Genomic DNA, 22,438 nt, shown 5'->3' with positions numbered 1-22,438 from the left:
TACGATGTATTGTTAGCTGTTTCTACAAATATACCCGTGCTACTTACGACTAGTTTTGTGGTCCAGGGTCACATTTATTTATTGCTTGCTTGATGTTATTTATAGGCAACAATAATCAAGTTTACTTAGACATCCACTTTCACAAAGCCTAAATGAATCTGTTTAGGTCACACATGAATTGACAACTATTACCAGGGCAGGTAGTAAACACATGTTATATTTTAAATGGGCAGCGCAAGGTGTAACTGTTTTGTTCAGTGTCATGAAGACAGATCTGTCAAAACAAATGTAAAAGAATATAAAGATGGGTGGAGCAACACAAAAACAAGTAGCATATTTTACACTATTTTACTTTTTCCCTAACATCTATTGCGACTTTAGAAACAAAACATGATAGAGGCAGTGAGTAAGATCTTTCTATTTGTTTAGCACATGTCTAGCCATATGCTGTTGTCAGAAATGACATTATAAATGACCATGAGAGAGTGGTTTCTAGTGGAAACATACAATGATGTCATCCATTTTGTGTTCAAGACACATACATCAATATGAAAGTATGCATTCCCTAATTCCCTATTCAAACACAGGCTCATCTAACTCATTCATTACACTTTCAGAATTCAACATTGCTTTTTATCAATGTTTGGAACAAATGTTAGCATAATCTTATGAGCTGCACCCAGTGCTATTCAATGTACTTTGGTATATGGAGACCATAAACACCAGTAGAAAATTGTATCTTTATTTTTAGGCCTTTTGTGAATGACAGTGGTCACACCATAGGACTATGTGTTTACAGGTTAAAACGGCAAATAAATGAAAAAACGTACTATTATTATTATTGCTAAACAGAAACTTCAAAATTTCCTCCTGTTGCTGTCCTTCAGTCGCAATTCAAATGTCACAAACACACGTGAAGAGGCAGAGACTAATGTAATTCCAGTTTGATGTGGTGTTAGAGAAGAGCCAGTCACTTCCTGCTGGCCGCTGGTCCACTCTCGTGATTCCTCCTCGCGTACAAGCAGTGGGCGTCCCAGAGCTTGTCCCAGAATGCAACACGCCTCGCTGGCTTTTAGCCGGGCGTTGTCCACAGCTTCCAAACATACTCGCCGTCTGCAGAATAGACCAAAAAATGTTTAGACACCCTTTCAAACAGGCGTATTCAATAATTCTATATAACAAAGCTATGTTCCGGCTAACAGTGAAGGTTGATATGTGACAATGGACCACAAAACCAGTCTAAAGTAGCACAGGTATATTTGTAGCAATAACCAAAAATACATTGAATGGGTTAAAATGATCGATTTTTCTTTTATGCCAAAAATCATCAGTATGTTATGTAAAGATCATGTTCCATTAAGATATTTAGTACATTTTCTACTGTAAATATATCAAAACTTAATTTTTGCTTAGTAATATGCATTGCTAAGAACTTCATTTGGACTACTTTAAAGGCAATTTTCTCAGTATTTAGAGTTTTTGCACACACAGATTCCAGATTTTTTAAAGAGTTGTATCTCAACCAATATTCTACTATCCTAACAAACCATACATCAATGGAAAGTTTATTTATTCAGCTTTCAAATTATGTATAAATCTCAATTTAAAAAAAATTGACCCTTATGTTTTGTGGTCCAGGGGGTCACATATGAGGACTGACATTGTTCAAGCATTGTTCACCTTAACAAACCGAGACTTTCGGCACTGTGACTGTAGTGAGGGTCCCCAACACAAACGCTTTTGTCAAGTTTTTCAATCAAAACTGAGCGAGCTTGTTGCATCTTCTCAAAGTCTGAAAACACCACAAGCACCTGCACAGACAAAATGAAAAATTAAAAAGTAAATATATTATAAAACAGGTCAAATAGGACACATACAACAACTATCCATCGTACCTCAGCTTGCATGTGGAAGAGTTCTTCCACTCTTTGTAAATGCTTGGTCACAGTTATGTTTTCTTCCTGTTTGGAAAAAAAAAACTATTAGGACTGCTGGTTCTCTCTTTCTTTAGAAACACACAAATTTAAATGAAATAGCACCTTGGCGTCATGCTGTCTCACAGTCTGTAGTATGTATTCCAGTCTTCGGGTAACGCTGTTAGTCACGTCGTTAACATTTTCTTTACTGTTTTTGACGCTGATGGTAACAGTGGCGCGGTCCGGAGAACACGATAACTCCGCGCAGCCCGTCATCTGAACCACTCTTACGTTGCTTTGAGTGTGTAAAGGTGTTTGCTTGCGGCCCCGGTTAAACGCCGATTCGATTTCGTCTCGGTAAACATCTCCAGCAGTCGGTGAAACTGTAGCAAAGACACGAGACGGGCTGTGCGCCATGTTTGTTGGTAAACCAACGTGGCGCTATGGTAACGTGTCCAGTGCACGGCGGGAAACGTCGTCGTCGTTGTTATTGTAACGTCAAAGCGTGTTGTGCGTCACAAAAGCAATATCTGAAATGTGTCAAACTCTTGTGTTGGTACGTAGGAGCACTCTCGAATTTCAGTCTGTACATTTCAAGTAGTTACAATCGTTCAAACAGTTTAAAATATGCTTTATTTTACTCTTCTAGCGTTTGAAAGCAAATTATTTTTTTAGAACTGACCAACAGAGGGCAGCACAGATTAAAAAACTGGTCATGACTCCATTCATAGATGGACACATTTTGCACAGAGCGTTTGACAAAACACATGTATTTTCCTCAGAAAAGTAAGAGAGACTTAATTTTGTTACATAAAAAATTAGTTAATTCCAAAACTCTATATTATTTGAAAATATTTCGAGTAATTGTAATTTAGATGTGTAAGTAGTAAATCAAATGTAAGTATGATATCACAGTAGGAACATTAAATAAAAACTTTTTTCTTTTTGCAGTTAAGGGGTATTGGGGTACATGTTGAAGTTATTACAATTTTGTCAGTTTATACATCACATTATAAAAAGGACTCTTCATCCCTATTTTTAAATAAATGTTTTAGTTTTAGGTTTTTACCCCTAAACAGGTTTTTGACTCCGTATTCAGTGTAACAGCTTAAGCTGGAAAATTATTTTATTTTTCAAAATAAGCATGCGGTAGGTTTTAATTATTCTTTAAATTTTAAATTAAAGTATAAGTATAAATACTACCAGTCAAACGTTTTTGAACAGTACGATTTTTTGTTTTTTAAAGAAGTCTCTTCTGCTCACCCAGCCTGCATTTATTTGATCCAAAGTACAGCAAAACAGTAAAAGTTTGAAATATTTTAAATATTTAAATTAACTGTTTTCTATTTGAATATATTTTAATGTAATTTATTAATGTGATTTTTAAAGCTGAATTTTTAGCATAATTACTCTAGTCACATGATCCTTCAGAAATCATTCTAATATTCTGATTTACTGCTTAAAAAAACATGTATTATTATAATGTTGAAAACAGACGAGTAGAATTTTTTTCAGGTTTATTTTATGAATAAAAAGTTCAGAAGAACAGCATTTATCTGAAATAGAAATCTTGTAACATTATAAATGTCTTTATCATCACCTTTGATCACTTTAAAGCATCCTTGCTAAATAAAAGTATTAATTTCTGTAATTCCCCCCCCTCCCCCCAAAAATAAAAATAAATAAATACTGACCCTAAGCTTCTGAATGTATAATGTTACAACAGCTTTTTTATTTCAGATAAATGCTGATCAAAAAATCCTGAAAGAATGTGCTTAACTGTTTTAAATATTGATAATAATAATAATAAAATGTCTCTTGAACAGAAAATCAGCATATTAGAATGATTTCTGAAGGATCATGTGACGCTGAAGAAAATTTAGTTTGATCACAGAGAAAAATTCTAAAATAAATTTTAAAATAAATTCAAATAAAAAGCAGTTATTTTAAATAGTAAAAATATTTGACAATATTACTAGTTTTGCAGTATTTTGAATCAAATAAATGCAGGCAGAAGAGACTTCTTTAAAAAAACATTAAAAACCTTACTGTTCAACTATAAATATATATATATATACTTTTTTTTTTTTTTTTTTAAATTAGACATAGGCTATTTTAAAACATTGTAAATTTTGTTTGTTTTATACCCAAACCTATTTACTGATTTATGTTCGAATCATACGCTAACGCAGTTCATTCTCATACATTTTTTGAAAACATATTTCATAAATGTTTGTATTAAGCACAAAACGTTTTTTTTTTTTTTTTTTTACATGTGCCATCAAAAAGAATAGAATATTTTCATTGTTATATTCTGATTATTATTGTACATATTAGAAAGAATTAAAGGCAGACTATGATTCATGCATGAAAGCCTGAAAGCCCGTCTGTTTGTTTGTATTAAACCATAAAGCCCTCTGTCTAATATCGTTCCGAAAATGCTCGGGACGTATTTGTTGATATTGTCTCGGGTTGCACATAGTTCTGTGTTAGCTTTTTGAAACTGTTTATCTGATGATGTGTCTTTGCCAAGATACATGCAATGGCTTCTTTTATTTGCTTAGCCGTGTGGGCTTTGACTCTGGACCGCCGCCATTCTGTTGAAGGAAGGAATATTTAATGTTCAAGCTGGGATCGTGGGCGCAGGCGTGGGGTTCGGAGACACTGAGCTCTTCAAACGGACTGATAAGCGATCCGATAAGTTGCGTACGGAAGCGCAGCAGTCGAGCTGGGGAAACAAGGCCAATTCCCAGGAAATGAAAAATAACATAAACTCTTTATCCCTCTCTCTCTGTGGCCTACATGGAGTTAAAAGAAATGACCTCTGTGTCAGTCATAGCGAATCTGTTCTATTTAAGGGCACATTACTTTAACATCTTAACATTAAAATTTATTTTATTGCATTGCTTTGGTGTTAAATTTGATACACTGGCTTCTTTCCCCCATTAGTAATACTACAAAGCTACATAAATTCACCAAGAAATGGTTTCGGTAATTTAATTTTCATCAGAGATCACCTGCGTAGTCCACCTGTCTGTGATGTCATGTGACACCTCTGTCCACCTGACCTCTCGCTCATTGATTGGCAGTGGTTGGTCTCCAAAGTGCCCGCTCACTGTGAGCCCTGGGAAAATGCGTTTGGACTTGTCTTTCGTGTTCCTGGACATGATTAGAGACTTCAGCAGGGGAGAGGGGGTGCTGAGTCTGCCCGAGGGCATGAATGTATATGTATTTGTGTGTCATTTCCCATGTGTTAGCCCTGTGGCGCTCCAGTTTAACTCGGATATGTCAGTGAAGTTTGGAGCCTCTAAAATCCTGCTTGTTTGGACAGTTTCAAATTAAGCTGAAGTATCTTATCTGTATGGATAAGATGTACATTTTGTGTTTTAGTTAGATAAGTTTCAACAAATAAAACTAATAAGTGAATAATATTTGGTGTAATAATTTTTTGATTTCTGGTATAAGAAATCTCAGAACTTTGCTAGTAAATTTCATTATTAATTGCATGGAAAATGCTAATTTCAAGACTGAAATTGTCTTGTAAAACATAAGTACAAATAAATAAATGCATTGAATTAAATTCCTGCTTGCAGTTCACAACATTTGGAGCTCATGTTTATTTTTCTTTATGGCCTTTATAATATATATATTAGCTCAGATAAACAGACCCATGCGCTGCATGTCATTTGGTCAAGTTTTATACACAAAATCTCAAATTTTCACTCTGTTATTACTCCATTTCTTGTTTACATCTTCAGAAATGTGAATGACAGTTTACATATACATTAAAACTTTGTGATAGACATTACCTCAGGATATCAAGTTCAGATCAAAGTCTTATATTGTTCTACATTTGTTCATTTTGTAACGAAGGGCTACAAGGGTACATGTTGAAGTTATTAAAATATTGTCAGTTTATACAGCCACATTATAAATGTGGCTCTCCCACCCCATTTTTAACAAATGTTTAACTTATAGGTTTTTAAAGATTTAAAATATTCCTTTTATTTTTCCTCCTTATTTTGTTTGTCACTACATTACCAGTCAAAAGTTTTTGAACAGTAAGATATGTAATGTTTTTTAAAGAAGCTTCTTGCTCACCAAACCTGGATTTATTTGATCCAAAATACAGCAAAATCAGTAATATTGTGAAATATTTTTACTATTTAAAATAACTGATTTCTATTTGATTATATTTTAAAATGTAATTTATTCCTGTTATCAAAGCTAAATTTTAAGTTTCATTACTCCAGTCTCTATAGTCACATGATATGTCAGAAATCATTCTAATATGCTTATTTGCTAGTCAAGAAGCATGTATTATTATATTCAATATTTAAAACAGCTGAGTACATTTTTTTTTTAGGATTTTTTGATGAATAGAAATATCCAAAGATCAGCATTTACCTCAAATAAAAAGCACTTGGAACATTATACACTATACCACTCAAAAGCTTTAGTCAGTCATTATAATTTTTCTTTTTTTCTGCAGCGAATTTATAGAAATTAATACTTTTAATTAGCAAGGATGCTTTAAATTGATCAAAAATGATGATAAAGACATTTATAATGTTACAAAAGATATATATTTCAGATAAATGCTGTTCTTCTGAACATTTTATTCATCAAAGAAACCTGAAAAAAATTTTACTCAGTTGTTTTCAACATAATAATAATAATAAAAATGTGTTTTGAGCAGCAAATTAGAATATTAGAATGATTTCTGGAAGATTGTGTGACTGGAGTAATGATGCTGAAAAGCTTTGAAATCACAGGAATAAATTACATTTTAAAATATATTCAAATAGAAAACAATCATTTTAAATGGTGTATTTCAAATTTAACTGTTTTCACTGTACTTTGGATTAAATAAATGCAGGCTTGGTGAGCAGAAGCTGCTTAATAAAAGAAAGAAACATAATATTGTCAGTTTATACACCATATGTAAAAAGGACTCTTCCTCCCCATTATTTAAAAAAAGTTTCACTTATAGGTTTCTACCCCAAAGCATGCAGTGGATTATTAAAGATATTCCTCTTTTTTTTTTTCTCCCTTGTTTGGCTTGTCAGTACGTAAAATGACAGAAACATTATACGGTTGCATCTTTTGCAGTATCCCGTCAATCATGTCAACCTGTCAATCATGATAAATATGATTGTTTATTCAGTTCTGCCTCATTACAGCTGGTTTGTTAATGCCTCACCTTTGGTTCTGACCCACAGGGCTTACTATTGAGGGCCACTGCTGACTCACATCTGGGCAAACCGCTGATGCAAAAGTAAGTGCTGTTGGGACTTCTGACTATTGAGTATTCAAGTGGTTTAAGATCTATGAAATCTCTTTTAGTAAGCTCTCAGCTTTCTGTCTCTCTTACGTTTAGCTCTCCCTTGTGCTTTCTCCATCTCTCTCACCCTCGTTCTCTGAGTCTTTCTTTCAGTCGCGCTCTGTTATGCAGAAATGTGTATTTTAAAGGCTGCTTGGATTTCAGAGCTCTATTAAAAGTTCAAAGCTGCAGTTTACTGCTGTAACAAGAGCTACTCCTGATCCAAACACTCGGCTAATGAGAGAGAGCCAGCTGCACCCCCACCTCCCACCCTGTGGCCTGTGGCACCCATATATGAATGTGTTTTGATGCATTATTGTGTGGATAAAGGAACCGTTTTATAGATCGTAAGCATTTTTTCTTTAACTTGACGATCCGTCAATCTTTAAATAGTTCTTTCACCATGTCCGCCATCTGACTCTGTCTGTCCTCTGTTGTACAGATAGACTGAAGTTGTAAATCTTTTTGATAATGGAAAATCTTTGCAGGACTTCTCCCTAGTCCCCACTAATCTGAAGCTGCTTTTTATTGTCATTCAGGCCCTTGATACATTTTAACCACAGAAAGAATCCTGTGTGTGTGTTGTGGCGGGAGTTTCTTTAATAGTTTAACAGTGTATTATTTCAATATGCATCTATTAACAAGAGTGAATTATTGTTTTTCTGAACTCTAGAACGTCACAAACAAATAAATAAACACTTAAAGGGGCCTTGTGATTATTTGGCAGCGTTCTTGGAGGATGATAAGATGATAAGCGTGTGATCTGGCTGGCCGCGATTCTATTGGGAAAAAATTGAGCGTGACCCACTGAGTGAGGAATGGAATTAAAGAGGCCTTTTTGAGATCCTCCGGCCCTGTAACCTCACAAGACTGGTTCACCACACTAAGCTTTTTTTATGTGATTATTAAATATAAAAATAAAATGTTAGAGAGGAAAATACACATGTGAGGTCATCTGGGCTCACAGGAATGGTCTTCTGGACTTCTCTTTAGGACTGTGCCATTTTTGATGCCAGAATTTATTTTACCAACTCAAGAGAGTTTGGTGCATTTGTACTTTCACTGTCGAGCAAAAGATTCAGTAGGAGTTATGTTGATTTATTGTACACACTTTATTCTTGTTACTTGAATACTTGATTTTGGATTGGTCATTCATTGTATTCTGTGTTCAAATGTTTTTGTGTAGTGAGTGTTTTCCCTGACAACCGATTTCTGACATTGTGCTTGTTTTCATGTCTTCTGCATTACTCCATGGTCTTTCTTTAAAGCATATAATGACATAATTTGAATTTAAAACAACATTTAATGTTGATTTATGTATTATAAATAATAAATTATTTAGAACATGGCCAACTAATAAGTAGGGCAATGAGCAAATCAGACGGTCATTATATCAATTGCATTGTTCTGTTTCTTTTTTTTTTTTTTTAAATAATATTAGTTGTTGTTGTTTTTTTTAATGTTATTTCTGATCTTTTTTCCTTTTTGGAGTATGTTGTTTTAACTTCTATTTTTACATCTACTATTATTATTATTCATATTATTCATATTATAATAATAATTATTAATTATTAAACATTTGCGTTGTTTTGCAGGCTTAATTATTTATTTCTAAAAATAAATAATATATTTTTTATTAGTTTTGACATCTATTATTATTATTATCATTATTATTTGTATTACTATAACATGTTTTCCTGCCAACTAGTTTGTTTCTGGATTACTCGGCAGACGGAATTATTTATTTATTTTTTGCATGTATTGTTTATTATTATTATTATTATTATTATTATTATATTTATAAATATGTTTTTCTATTCATGTTATTTATTTCATTCATAATTAAAACATCTGACAATTATTTTGTTGGTTTTCTGTGTTATTTGGCGGGTTTAATTTCAATGGTATTGCTTTCATTATTATTATTATTATTATTATTTTTTTTTTATTATTATTATTATCTATATTTTTATTTTTTTAAATATTTGTTTGTTTTTGTTATTTCTGATATTTTTGCCTTTTTAAAGTTTTTTATATATTGTTTTACATCTATTTATTTTTTTAATTGCTTATTTATTTATTTGCATGCATTATTATTATTATTATTATTATTATTATTATTATTGATTGCATTGTTCTACATTTTTATTTTTGATAATATTTGTTGAGTTTGTTTTTGTTCTGATTTTTGGGTTTTTTTAATGGTTTTTTTTTATAACTTAGTTTTACGTCTATTATTATTATTATTATTATTATTATTATTATTATTATTATTATGTTTTCCTGCTAATTTGTTTGTTTCCGTGTTATTTGGCAGTTTTATTTATGTATGTATTTATTTGCATTATTATTATTATTATTATTATTATTATTATTATTATTATTATTATTACAACATGTTTTCCTGCTAGTTTGTTTGTGTGACGCGGCATCAGAAGAATCGAGAGACATAGGATCCATGTGCAACAGTTTATTATCAAAAGACAAATCAAACAGGCTTAGGTCAACAACGGCAAACTGGTGTGGTGAAGGCAAATCCAGAAGAGTAGTCAGAGTCCATGCAATGGGGTCGAGGCAGGCTGAGATCAACAACAGTAGTCCGTAGGGAAAGCGTGGGTCGATAAAGGGCAGGCAGAAGAGGTTCACACACAGTATATCCAGTCCGGTTGGCAGCAGTAAGACAGTCCAATGAATAACGCTCAGGATTGGGTACATAACCGACAAAACTTCGCAGTGAATGAGCTGGCGTGGCACGCTCTTATGGCCGCCATAGAGGAAGTGAACCGGGAGACCCGGAACTGGAAATGAGCGTTCCCAGGTACGGGATTGTGGGTAATGTAGTCAATATTCAGGTGAAGGTTCCCGCTGGCGCGGGATAGAGGGAGCCACAGAGACCGCGCTTGTGACAGAGCCCCTCCCCTGCGAGTGCCTCCTGGCACGAGGAGGTGGCCGACGCCGAGGTCTTCCCCTACCACGAGGTCCTGGCCGATCTGGGTGGGTAGAATGGAATTCTGCGGTGAGAGATGGGTCCAAGATGTCCTTGGCGGGCACCCAAGACCGTTCCTCGGGACCATAGTCCTCCCAGTCGACCAGGTATTGTAGGAGACCATTCCGGCGTCGGGAGTCCAGGATAGTACTGACTCTGTAGACCTCCTCGCCATCGATGATCAGGGGAGCGGGCACCTGTGGAGCGGTCTCGTCTAGGACCTCCCTCTCCTCCGGGCGACCAGCGGGCTTTAACAGAGAAACATGGAATGTGGGTGAGATACGGTATTCTGCAGGTAAGTCTAGTCTAAATGACACTGGAGTGATTTGACGGGTGATTTTGAATGGACCCACGTACCTGGGACTTAATTTCTTGCATGGTAAGCGAAGGCGTAGATTCCGTGTAGAGAGCCAAACCCATTGTCCTGGTTCGTAGGGTGGATTGGGCCGGCGCTGACGATCTGCCTGAACCTGATTGCGACGAACAGCTCTCTGGAGGTGGATGTGAGCTTGATTCCAGGTAGCTTCACTCTGCTGGAACCAGGAGTTTACAGCGGGGAGATCCGAAGGTTCCCCAGACCAGGGGAATAAGGGAGGTTGAAAACCCAGCACACATTGGAAAGGTGTCAGGTTAGTAGAGGGTTTTCTTAGTGAATTTTGAGCATACTCAGCCCAGAACAGGAATCTACTCCAATCCTCCTGACGGTTCATGCAGTAGGAGCGGAGGAAGCGTGTGAGTTCCTGATTCAGGCGTTCAACTTGACCATTTGCCTCCGGATGGTAGCCTGACGTGAGGCTAATGTTGACGCCCAAGAGGCGGAAGAAGCTGGTCCAAAGGCGGGACGAGAATTGAGGACCCCTGTCCGAGACGATGTCCTCGGGCAGCCCGTAGAATCGGAACAGGGAGTTGCACAATGCTTCCGCCGTCTCCATGGCGGTGGGTAGTTTGGGAAGGGGAATGAAGCGGCAACTTTTGGAGAATCTATCGACCACTGACAGAATGGTAGTGTATCCCTGGGAAGGGGGTAGGTCGGTTACAAAGTCCACAGCAATGTGGGACCAAGGACGTTGAGGAATGGGTAGCGGTTGCAGCAGACCAGCGGGGAGTTGATGGGAACTCTTAGAGGTATTGCAAATGATACAGTTCTTGACATGGGTTATGGTGTCTGCACGTAGATTGGGCCACCAGAAACGATTGCGGAGAAGCTGGATGGTTGCCTCCATTCCCGGGTGGCCAGAGCTGGGTGTGGCATGAACCTCAGAGAGTACTCGAGATCGTAGGTTGACAGGTACATACGTGAGGTTAGCTGGACACTCTGCTGGAGGTGGATCCTGGGCATGGGCCTCGGTAATCTCCGTCATGAGATCCCACATAACTGGTGCAATGATCATGGATGCTGGTAAGATGGACTCGGGAGATTGAGGAACGTGATCAGGTTCATGGATGCGAGAGAGAGCATCTGCCTTAGTGTTCTGGGAGCCTGGACGGTAGTGAATTTCAAATTGGAACCTGGTAAAGAAGAGTGACCATCTGGCTTGGCGATGATTAAGAACCCTGGCAGAACGGAGATATTCCAGATTCTTATGATCAGTCAGGACGATAAACGGATGCTTTGCTCCCTCCAGCCAGTGCCGCCATTCCTCCAAGGCGAGCTTGATGGCGAGCAACTCTCTGTTCCCCACATCATAATTTCTCTCAGCCGGGCTGAGTTTATGAGAGAAAAAGGCGCATGGAAAAGTCTTGGAAGGTTGATGGTGGCGCTGAGAGAGTACTGCTCCAACTCCTGAACTGGAGGCGTCCACCTCCACGAGGAAAGGTAATTGGGGATCTGGGTGACGAAGCACGGGAGCTGTGGTGAATCGTTGGCGGAGTTCTTGGAAAGCATGCAGAGCTTCGGTTGACCAGGTAAGATGTTTCTCTCCCTTCTTGACCATAGACGTTAGGGGAGCTGCTACAGTACTGAAGTTTCGAATGAATCGACGATAGAAGTTAGAGAATCCCAGGAATCTTTGGAGCTCTTTGAGGGTTTTGGGACGTGGCCATTCCAGCACTGCAGTAACCTTCCTTTCATCCATAGCAACGCCCTCAGGACTGATAACGTACCCCAGGAAAGTGATGCTCTCTTGATGAAACTGACATTTCTCCTCCTTGGCGTACAACTGATGCTGTATGAGACGTTGGAGCACGGACCTGACATGTTGGACATGTTCCTCAAGTGTGTTCGAGAAGATGAGGATGTCGTCAATGTATACTATGACCCACCGATTCAGCATGTCCCGGAAGACCTCGTTGACGAAGGCCTGAAAGTAGGAGGGACTGTTGGCCAGGCCGAAGGGCATAACCCGGTACTCATAGTGACCTGAAGTCGTGGAGAAGGCGGTCTTCCACTCGTCTCCTTCCCGGATGCGAATGAGGTTGTATGCCGAGCGTAAATCCAGCTTTGTGTAGAACCTTGCTGAACGCAGCTGCTCCAGAGCCGGAGGAACGAGAGGAAGAGGGTATCTGTACTTCACCGTCATTTCGTTGAGAGAGCGATAGTCAATACAGGGTCTTAATCCTCCCTCCCTCTTTTTGACAAAGAAGAATCCCGCCGAAGCTGGAGATGTGGAAGCTCGGATGAACCCTTTAGCCAGTTCCTCTTGAATATATTTCTCCATGGCCTCGGACTCTGGTTGGGAGAGTGGAAAGATACGACCATGTGGGGTTACGGCTCCTGGTTTGAGGTCGATGGCACAGTCTCCAGGTCGGTGGGGTGGTAGGGTGGTAGCCTTGAGGACGCTGAAGGCCTCGAGCAGATCGTGGTACTCTGGAGGAATGACGCTGCTGGAAGGTTGTTCGGTCGGGTTGGAGTGAGTCTTTGATCCGGAGGTAATGCAGTGTTGGTGACAATATGGAGACCAGTGAGTGATGTTACCTCCTGCCCAGGAGATGGTCGGTTCGTGACGATCCAGCCATGGAAATCCCAGAATGAGTGGTGACTGTGGTGAGGTGATGACAAAGAAACGAATGATTTCTTGATGGTTGGGCTCTAGACAGAGGGTGAGATCCTCCGTGGTGTGGTCAATGCGTCCAGAGCCTAGTGGTCTCCCGTCGAGGGCGGCCACTGACACAGGGGAAACACAAGAGAGAGTGGGTAAGTGGTTGGATTTCACAAAGTTCATGTCGATGAAGTTTCCTGCAGCCCCAGAGTCAATAAGAGCAGTGGTCCTGATGGACCGACCACCCACACTGAGAACCACGGGAATCACACAACGATTCAAACAATGTCTATGGGAACTCACCGAGGTGGGTGGACGTGGTGGTCGTGTTGGACATGTGGCCCGAATATGTCCAGTTTGTCCACAATAGAGGCAGAGATGGTTCCGCATTCGGCGCTCTCGTTCCTCGAGAGTGATCCTAGTGGTCCCCAGCTGCATGGGTTCGGGTCCAGTAGGTGTCGATGGTTGCATGGAAACCGGAGTGGTGAAAGGCCGGTTGACTTTGCGTGCTCGCATCACATTGTCGATCCTGATGGAGAGGTCGATGTATTGAGCCAAAGTTAATCCCTCATCACGGCATGCCAATTCCACTTGAAGCTCTGAAGTGAGTCCCTTACGGTAATGTAACTTGAGAGGCCCGTCGTTCCATCCACTTTGTGCTGCTAGTGTGCGAAAGTCCAAAGCATAATCTGCTGCGGTACGCCGACCCTGACGTAGAGCAATGATCTGCTCTCCAGCATCACCGCTCTCCGGAGTGGGTTGAAACACCTCCTTGAAGCTCCGTAGAAATGTTGCAAATGTTGGATAGGTAGGTTGGCCCAGATCCCAAACCGCAGTAGCCCAATCCAGAGCTCTTCCCGTGAGGAGTGAACACACAAACGCTATTTTGCTCTCGTCTGAAGCGTACAAGTTCGGTTGTTGGTTCACAAACAAAGTGCATTGAAGTAGAAATCCCTTACACTTAGCTGCAGCACCGTCAAACTTCTCAGGGAAAGCGAGTCGGGGGCTTGTGGTAGCCGCTGGATTAGCCGTGGGTGGGACTGGAGGGTTGATCGGAGCAGTCGGAGAAGGCGTGCTGGGTGGTGTTGAAGCTTGCATACCTCTGATCGCTTGAACCAGTTGAGCAGTCAACGCGCTCAGTTGATCCAATTGCTGTTGGTGATGCATCAACAACGTGGCTTGAGTAGACATCTCCGATGCGATCTGGGAGACTGTCGCTGGATCCGTGGGTGGCGAAGTTTTCTGTGACGCGGCATCAGAAGAATCGAGAGACATAGGATCCATGTGCAACAGTTTATTATCAAAAGACAAATCAAACAGGCTTAGGTCAACAACGGCAAACTGGTGTGGTGAAGGCAAATCCAGAAGAGTAGTCAGAGTCCATGCAATGGGGTCGAGGCAGGCTGAGATCAACAACAGTAGTCCGTAGGGAAAGCGTGGGTCGATAAAGGGCAGGCAGAAGAGGTTCACACACAGTATATCCAGTCCGGTTGGCAGCAGTAAGACAGTCCAATGAATAACGCTCAGGATTGGGTACATAACCGACAAAACTTCGCAGTGAATGAGCTGGCGTGGCACGCTCTTATGGCCGCCATAGAGGAAGTGAACCGGGAGACCCGGAACTGGAAATGAGCGTTCCCAGGTACGGGATTGTGGGTAATGTAGTCAATATTCAGGTGAAGGTTCCCGCTGGCGCGGGATAGAGGGAGCCACAGAGACCGCGCTTGTGACAGTTTGTTTCTATGTTATTTGGCAGCTTTTATTTATTTATTATTATTTTTATAAACACATTTTTCTATTCATGATATTTATTCTAATTATACATTTAAAAAAAAATCTGCCAATTATTTTGTTTGTTTTCTGCATTATTTGGCAGTTTCATTTTTATTTCTTTACATGTTTTATTATTATTATTATTATTATTATTATTATTATAAAATAATAAAATTAGAAATAAGATTCTTGTTTGTAAATATTCATTTATAATAATTAAAAATTATGATCTGTCAGGTTATCATTTTTTAAAATTATTTTATTATGCTATTTTTATTTATTTAGTTTTTTTAAATAGTGTAACTTGCCATCTAAACCTAAACCATCTACGTATATGATAAAGAGATTGTAAGCATTTTATGTGGTGTCTTGAAAGAGTAACACTGGTAGTGTTTCCAAACTCTATAAACATACATGTAAAATTATCATTGCAAACCCCTCCAAAGTGATGCCCTGAGTGCTCATTCACAAGCTAATGTTCGTTTTACAACTACATATTCTACCCTCGCCTTGGCACAGGCAAAAACGTCCAGTTCCTCTCATCTCGCTCTCATTTAAACACTTTGGGTTTAGCCTGACTGAGCAATTGGCTCTACAGGGCAGCACATGCTTGTTCTAAAACCTAGACCTCCGTGAGCTACAGGAAACTGCCACAGCAGAGTCAAGCCAACACAGTGCTGCTCTGGGACACAGTGAGGCTTTAACCCAGACTCCCCAAGCCAAGATGGCGCCCCTGCAGTCGAACTGAGCCTCTACTGGGGTCTCATTTAAACAGGTCCAGAATTTCGTAATGGATCTGGGCGAAACATAGAGGATGAGCCGTGATATTTCTGCCCACAGATTGAGTGGAGAGGAATGGGAATGTGTGTGTGTTTGGGTAAGTTGTGGCAGTGGTGTATAATAACAGAGTCTAGGAGGGAGATTAATGTGTAGAGTTATTGGTGTAATGATGGAGTCGGCTCTCTGGGCTTCAGCTTCGAACAGATGAAATTAATGAAGTACCTATTCACATCCAGGACGCACAGGAGACCAAGTAGACAGGAAAATGGCCTTGTGTGTGTGTGTGTTTGTACTTTGTGACTAGTGAGGTTGCAGTGAATGAGTGGCGTGTTTCAGACAGGGGTTGGCAAAGATATTTGGGTTAGTTTTTGGAGTAAAAGTGTACCTAAGAAATGCTGATAAAATGTTTACATGTGTGTTTGTAAATGCAGAGAGAGTTAGTGAGAATATTATAGAGTATTTAATAACAGGAATCACAGAGAATTTAATGATGCAGGTTCCTCCTTCCAGAATGCTTTGGTTTAATGGTTCTTTTAGTACTTTTAAAGTTCCCAAATGGAAATTCATTGAATCTACTCTAGGGTTGGGTTTTGACATGAAGTTTCATGATTCGATTTAATTCTGATTCATAAGCTTGTGATTCAGTTTCCAATTTAATTCAGTATCAGTTATTTTGAATATATATCAGGTATAGTACATGCCAAATTTTTCTCAAATAGTGCTGTAAAATATACAAAAGGGTCAGTTGGTACCACTATAATTTTAAAGGTTAAAAATTAACTGATTTGTATACAAACACAAATTACACTCAATGAAGTTTTTATAATAATAAAGTTACAATTACATAATTATATTTCTACTAATTTGTTTATAATTTGTTATTATATTTATATAGTGCATGTGTTTAGCAAAATGCTCCTCTCTATTTTTCTAGCTGACTAATAAGTTTTAGTATATTGATGTCTTTTCAATTGAAAGATTACATGAGACAGGATACAGATTTCATTCTGAAACTATTAAAGTGGAGAAGATGATCGGTTCACATGTGCTTCGTGGTGCCACTTCTCTGAAACCGAGGGGCTACAGCGATCTGTCACTCCACATTAAACACTGCAAAAAGGCATTTATTATATGAATACTGCAATAAAATGAACAGAATTTGAAATCTGAGACTTTGGTTTATTTCAAAAGTAATAAAGCATAAAGCTTATTGTGATTTATTGGATGGGAGGCATGCTACAATAGTCCATTTCATTAACTGAAAACAGGCTAGACTAATCGATTCTTGGATTTTTAGAATCAATATTGTTTTCGTAAAAATGAGAATCAATTAAAATCGATAAAGCAGTATTTTTTTATTTTTTTATTTACCAAGCCCTAGTATCTATCTACTGTAGTTTTTAAATGCATGTTATTGATCTGATTGTGAACAATTAATCTGTGCATGTTTCCTTTTTTTTTGACCTCGTAATTCCTAATCAAATTTTAGTTTTCATAACTCAGTCTTCTGGTAAAATGACAGATGTATGCTGGACTATTCCAGTCATTTAGTCTAGTATTTGGTGTTAATACAGTTGAAGTCAAAAGTTTACATACACCTTGCAGAATCTGCCAAATTTTATTATTTTACCAAAATAAGAGGGATCATACAAAATGCATGTTAAGTACTGACCTGAATAAGATATTTCACCTAAGAGACATTTACATATAGTTCACAATAGAAAATAATAGCTAAATTTATAAAAATGACCCTGTTCAAAAGTTTACATATACTTGATTCTTAATACTGTGTTGTTACCTGAATGATCCACAGCTGTGTTTTTTTTTTTTGATAGTTGTTCATGACAAAAATGCTGAAAAACCAAAGAATTTGTGGGACCTGAAGGATTTTTCTGAAGAACAGCAGATAGCTTAACTGTTCAGGACAAACAAGAGACTCATGAAAAACTATCACTAAACAATAAAAGCACAGCTGTGGTTAATTCAGGTAACAACACAATATTAAGAATCAAGAGTATGTAAACTTTTAAATGGGGTAATTTTTTATAAATTGATCTATTTTTTTTCTCTTATGAACTATGTAAGCATCTTTTATGTGAAATCTTATTCAGGTCAGTACTAAATGAAAAATAACATTTTGTATGATCCCTCTTATTTTGGTAAAATAATTAACATTTTGCAGATTCTGCAAGGTGTATGAAAACTTTTGACTTCAACTGTATGTGTTAAACATCAATGTCAAACAAAATTAAGCCATATGGACAACCACTCTGATTTGTTACTTATGTGTGTTTGATTCAGGAGTCGATTAATCTGTCCACAGCAGCAGAAGAATGCAAATCCAAGAACCTTTAATGGAACCAAACATTGTTATTTTAAAAGATAGAACCGGTTCTAAAAAAAAAAAAGAGAGATCTGTGTGTGTGGTAAAAATATTCTCTTGTGAGTAGACCAATCAGGTGTTGACAGAAATGCCTTTTCCCCCAATACACACCTATTAGTCTACCCATCAAAACCTTGAGCTCTCCTTCCTCTGGTCTTTGAACCCTTAAGTGTCAGCTGACCCCTGGAAGCCACCCCTCAAAAGAATGATTGGCAGTTAGATGCTGGGGCTGAATTAAAAGCAGTTGGATCCACAGAAAGAGAAAAACAATGAGAGAAAGAATGAGCGTATGGAAAAACACTCTTGTTAAGATGATAAATAGTTATATGATGGTTACTGTAAATTTTCAAACAGTCATTTAAAGTTGAAGTGTGTAAATTATTTGGATTTTTTTTATATTTTTTGGATTGAAATACTTTCTTTGATTTAATTTTAATATGCAAAGAAAACTAGAGCAAGGGTGATTTTAGTGTAAAATTTAAAACATGGTGGCTGTGTTGTGCTATCAAAGCACTTATTTTGACCCGAGAACAATCCTTTAACCCGTTGTTTCACAAAGCAAAAACATCTATACCAGTTCACTTTTTTATGCGATGCCAATTTCTCAGGTCCTCAAATAGTCAACTACGTGTGGTTGTATTCACTAAACCAGTGTGTGAGTGCGTGGAGCACGGCCAGCCTCACTAAGCAGACGTTTTAAGCGGTCGAGGTGCAAATCTACTGCCCATGCGCCAAGCGGGTGTCAATTTTTCCTTGGCTGACTGGCGGACTAGCAGATCAATAAAGTTAATTTAAAACATTCACACTCTGCCATCTGAAATCAACCATTTAATGACTCTCTGTTCCAGTAAAACTGCAAAAAGGCCCTTCGGATTTACAGCAACAATAAGAGGGAAGAGAAGAGAGGGGGGGGAAAAACACGGTCACCGAATGCAGTCGGAAAATGCGAGCATAAAAAGACAAAAGAGAGGAAACTCTGGCTCTTTGTTTTGTTTTCACCACAGACCGAGTGGTTTAAGACCTCATTATTGACAGTAAAGGAACAAACGTAGATGAAAGGTACAAACACAAGTCTCTTGATCTCTGTTTTAAGAAGAAATAGACCAAATGGAGGGATAAACCGTGCTGTGGACTGTAAAAAAGTTTATTGATGTGACTTTATATACTTTTAAAATGTTAAGTGTGTAATTTTTGCAGTGCTAGCGTCACCAGCCTGAATTTGGAAAAAAGTTTCAAACCGGTTTCTTTGCACATGCCCCTTTTTGCCATTCGTCAAACAAACAGATAGTCCTACCCCCAAACTCACATCACTGGTTGAGTCAGTGTTGTTTGAAGGGATGGTTAACCCAAAAGTGAAAATTCTGTCATTAATTACTCACCCTCCTGTTTTCCAAACCTGTAATACCTTTGTTCATTTTTGAAATGCAAATGAAGATATTTTTGATGAAATCCAAGAGCTTTCTGACCCTACACAGACAGCAACGCAACTGCGTTCAAGGCCCAGAAAGGTAGTAGGGACATCTTTAAAATAATCCATGTGACATCAGTGGTTCAAACTACAAGAATACATTTTATGTGCAAAGAAGACTTTATTCAACAAATTATTTTCTTCCCTGTTCGTCTTTGCCACGCTCACTTCCTGTTGACAGCTCCTACATCAGCAGCAATGTTCCCTCCAAGCTGCAAACAAGCAAGCCCTGCTCAGATTTAAAAAGTAATGCAAAAGTAACACAAAATAATGTAATGAATTACTTTCCATAAAAAGTAACTAAGTAATGTAATTACTTACTTTTTTAGGGAGTAATGCAATATTGTAATGCATTACTTTTAAAAGTAACTTTCCCCAACAGTGCCGGTAAATGTTGTTTACAGGTTTCAAAGAAAGAGAATGATGTGCACCAAACAAGTCGCTGTAGAAATCAAGTACTTTAATGGTTGAGGACAAAATAGCTCAGTTGGAAAGCAAATGCAATCACATGAAACTTCTTAAAGAACAGTGACTTGATTAAGTGGTGAAGATAGCAGCTAATGGGCACAAAATGGTAACAAAACTCTGAGACATTTACAGTCACACACAGGTGTAGTAGAGTGCAAACTCTACAACTATCTAAAAATTCACGTTCATGTTTTCTGAAAATATTTAGCTTACAGATCTTAGTTTAAATGCTTCAGTGTGTTTTCTGTTCTGTTATCAGATTAAGTGCTTCAGTTTATATTTATATTATAGAACTAATAAATGACCTCAAAAAGGTAATTCATGGGTAATATGTTTCATTTTATTTCATATTATATTAGGATATATTATACAATATAATGTATTATTATTAAGACTTGAACTGTTCTGTGTAAGATAAAAAAACAAAGCACAGTAAAAATGTTTTCTCCTGTAACCTAAAATATTCATTTAGTTTCATCAAACGACTGTCAAATCAAATATAAATACCACAATAAAGTTAAAGGTATAGTTCACCCAAAAATGAAAATGTGAAGTTTATCTGCTTGTTCCCAGGACATACAAGATGTAGGTGACTTTGTTTCTTCAGTAGAACACAAAGATTTTTAACTCAAACTATTGCAGTCTGTCAGTCATATAATGGCAGTCAATTGGCTCCACGGCTTTGAGAGTCAAATAAAACATACACAGACAAAACCAAATTAAGTATACGTCACTCATTGTGTACACAGTGTAAAGAGATTGTGGGTATGATGGCTACTCAAAATGGTAATTACGTGTGCTTATCCTGATTGTTGCAAACTATTAAAAACTAAAAGATTACGTTTGCTTATCCGAGAGTGTTGACTTTTTACCGACTCCCAACTTTTGAGCCTGATCGACTCAAGTTATGGTTGCTTTCTCTTCGTCACGCACCGGCTTTTGTGAATGCGCTCAGGACAGCTGGATGTTGCGGTGGATCAGAGGTAAAAAAATGATAGAAATACTGTTCAGTTTTTTGCACAGACCGATTGTTTGGTGTCTTAAGACCTCAATGTATCGTCACGATCCGCACGGTTTAATTTGGTTTTGTCTGTGTATATTTTTTTGACTCTCAAATCCGTGGAGCCCACTGACTGCCATTAAATGACTGATAGACTGCAAGAAACAAAGTTACCTATATCTTAGATGCCCTAGATGGCTAAGCAGATAAACATCAAATTTTCATTTTTGGGTGAACTATCCCTTTAAGAGTTACACACTTTTTTGTGTGCGCTGTACAGGTCAGGTATAAAGAATGTTTTTGCTCAGGTGGCTGTAATGTCCATCCAAGAGAAAAAAGTTTGGCTTAGCAAGAAAAAAAATGAGAGGGAACATTGGTTAGCAGACTAACGTGGAAAACTGACATGGAAGAGAAGAAATGGTTGAATAAAGTAGTTATTTTTGTTTTCTTTGTACACAAAGTAGCTTGTAGTTTCATAAAATTAAAGTTGAACCACTGATATTTTAACAATGTCCTCACTACCTTTCTGGGACTTAAACATGGTAGTTTCGTTGCTGTGCAAGAGTTAAAAAGCCCTCAGATTTCATCGGGTTTGTAACAAAACGAGGGCGAGTAATTAATGACAGAATTGTAATTCAGATTTTTTTCTTTTGTAATTAAAGAAATGTGAAAACTGCTTCTCTGGTTATCAACATTAGGCCACAAATGCTGTCGATTAACTTTAATTTATACCCAACCCAGAATATTCCTTCAAGCATAGTTGGGGTACTTAATGAAGCCGATGCCTCTGGTCCATGCAGACTGTCATAAAGCATGAAGCCGTGCACCTTTCTGATCCCACTGACACACTCCATGTGTTCCCTCTTAGCAAAGTGAGTGCAGAAGCCCTGTGTGTTTTATCTTAACATTTTCACTATGTGCAAATACACCTGCGGCCGGCACGTTAAAGACCTCACATCTTTACAATGCTCTAATTGGCCCTTGCGTTCGTAAAACACTGTGAGAATGAATTACTTAACTACACGCTCATGCCTTTGGCATCATCTGCTCTGGCCCTCGGTTGTTTCTAATTACATGTGCGTTACTTCGACATGATTCGTCTCTCTTCTGAAACAGTGAAGTCATATTGTAGACTCCTCTAGTTTTCCAGTGAACCTTCCTACATGAGTTTCTGTGGCCGGAACTGATCGCAATCGGCCTCTGGAGAAGACCCTACCTCCTGCAAACGCTTTTCCTAATACCGAAGACCACACGACATGCACCATAAACACTCGTTACACCATCCGTCATACACAAAAAACACACACACTCTCTGGCTCACACATATATTCTCTACAGGACCTCAGGGAGACACGCATTCATC

General features: G+C 38.1%; 1 protein-coding gene across 1 annotated transcript; it reads right to left on the bottom strand.

Moving 5' to 3' along the window:
- Nucleotides 1–733: 733 nt before the first annotated feature.
- irak1bp1 (interleukin-1 receptor-associated kinase 1 binding protein 1) lies at nt 734–2,333 on the bottom strand. Its single transcript, XM_073823818.1, has 4 exons — nt 2,040–2,333; nt 1,896–1,961; nt 1,681–1,811; nt 734–1,113 (listed from the first exon to the last, which is right to left on the bottom strand). Exons 1-4 carry the CDS (start codon nt 2,331–2,333, stop codon nt 858–860), a joined length of 747 nt encoding a protein of 248 aa, XP_073679919.1. The 3' UTR covers nt 734–857.
- Between the last annotated feature and the right edge of the window lie 20,105 nt (nt 2,334–22,438).

Source organism: Garra rufa, chromosome 18 (genome assembly GCF_049309525.1).
Source record: "Garra rufa chromosome 18, GarRuf1.0, whole genome shotgun sequence".
NCBI lineage: Eukaryota > Metazoa > Chordata > Actinopteri > Cypriniformes > Cyprinidae > Garra > Garra rufa.
The sequence above is the reverse complement of the archived record's forward strand: the minus strand, read 5'-3'. Positions and strand labels throughout refer to the sequence as shown.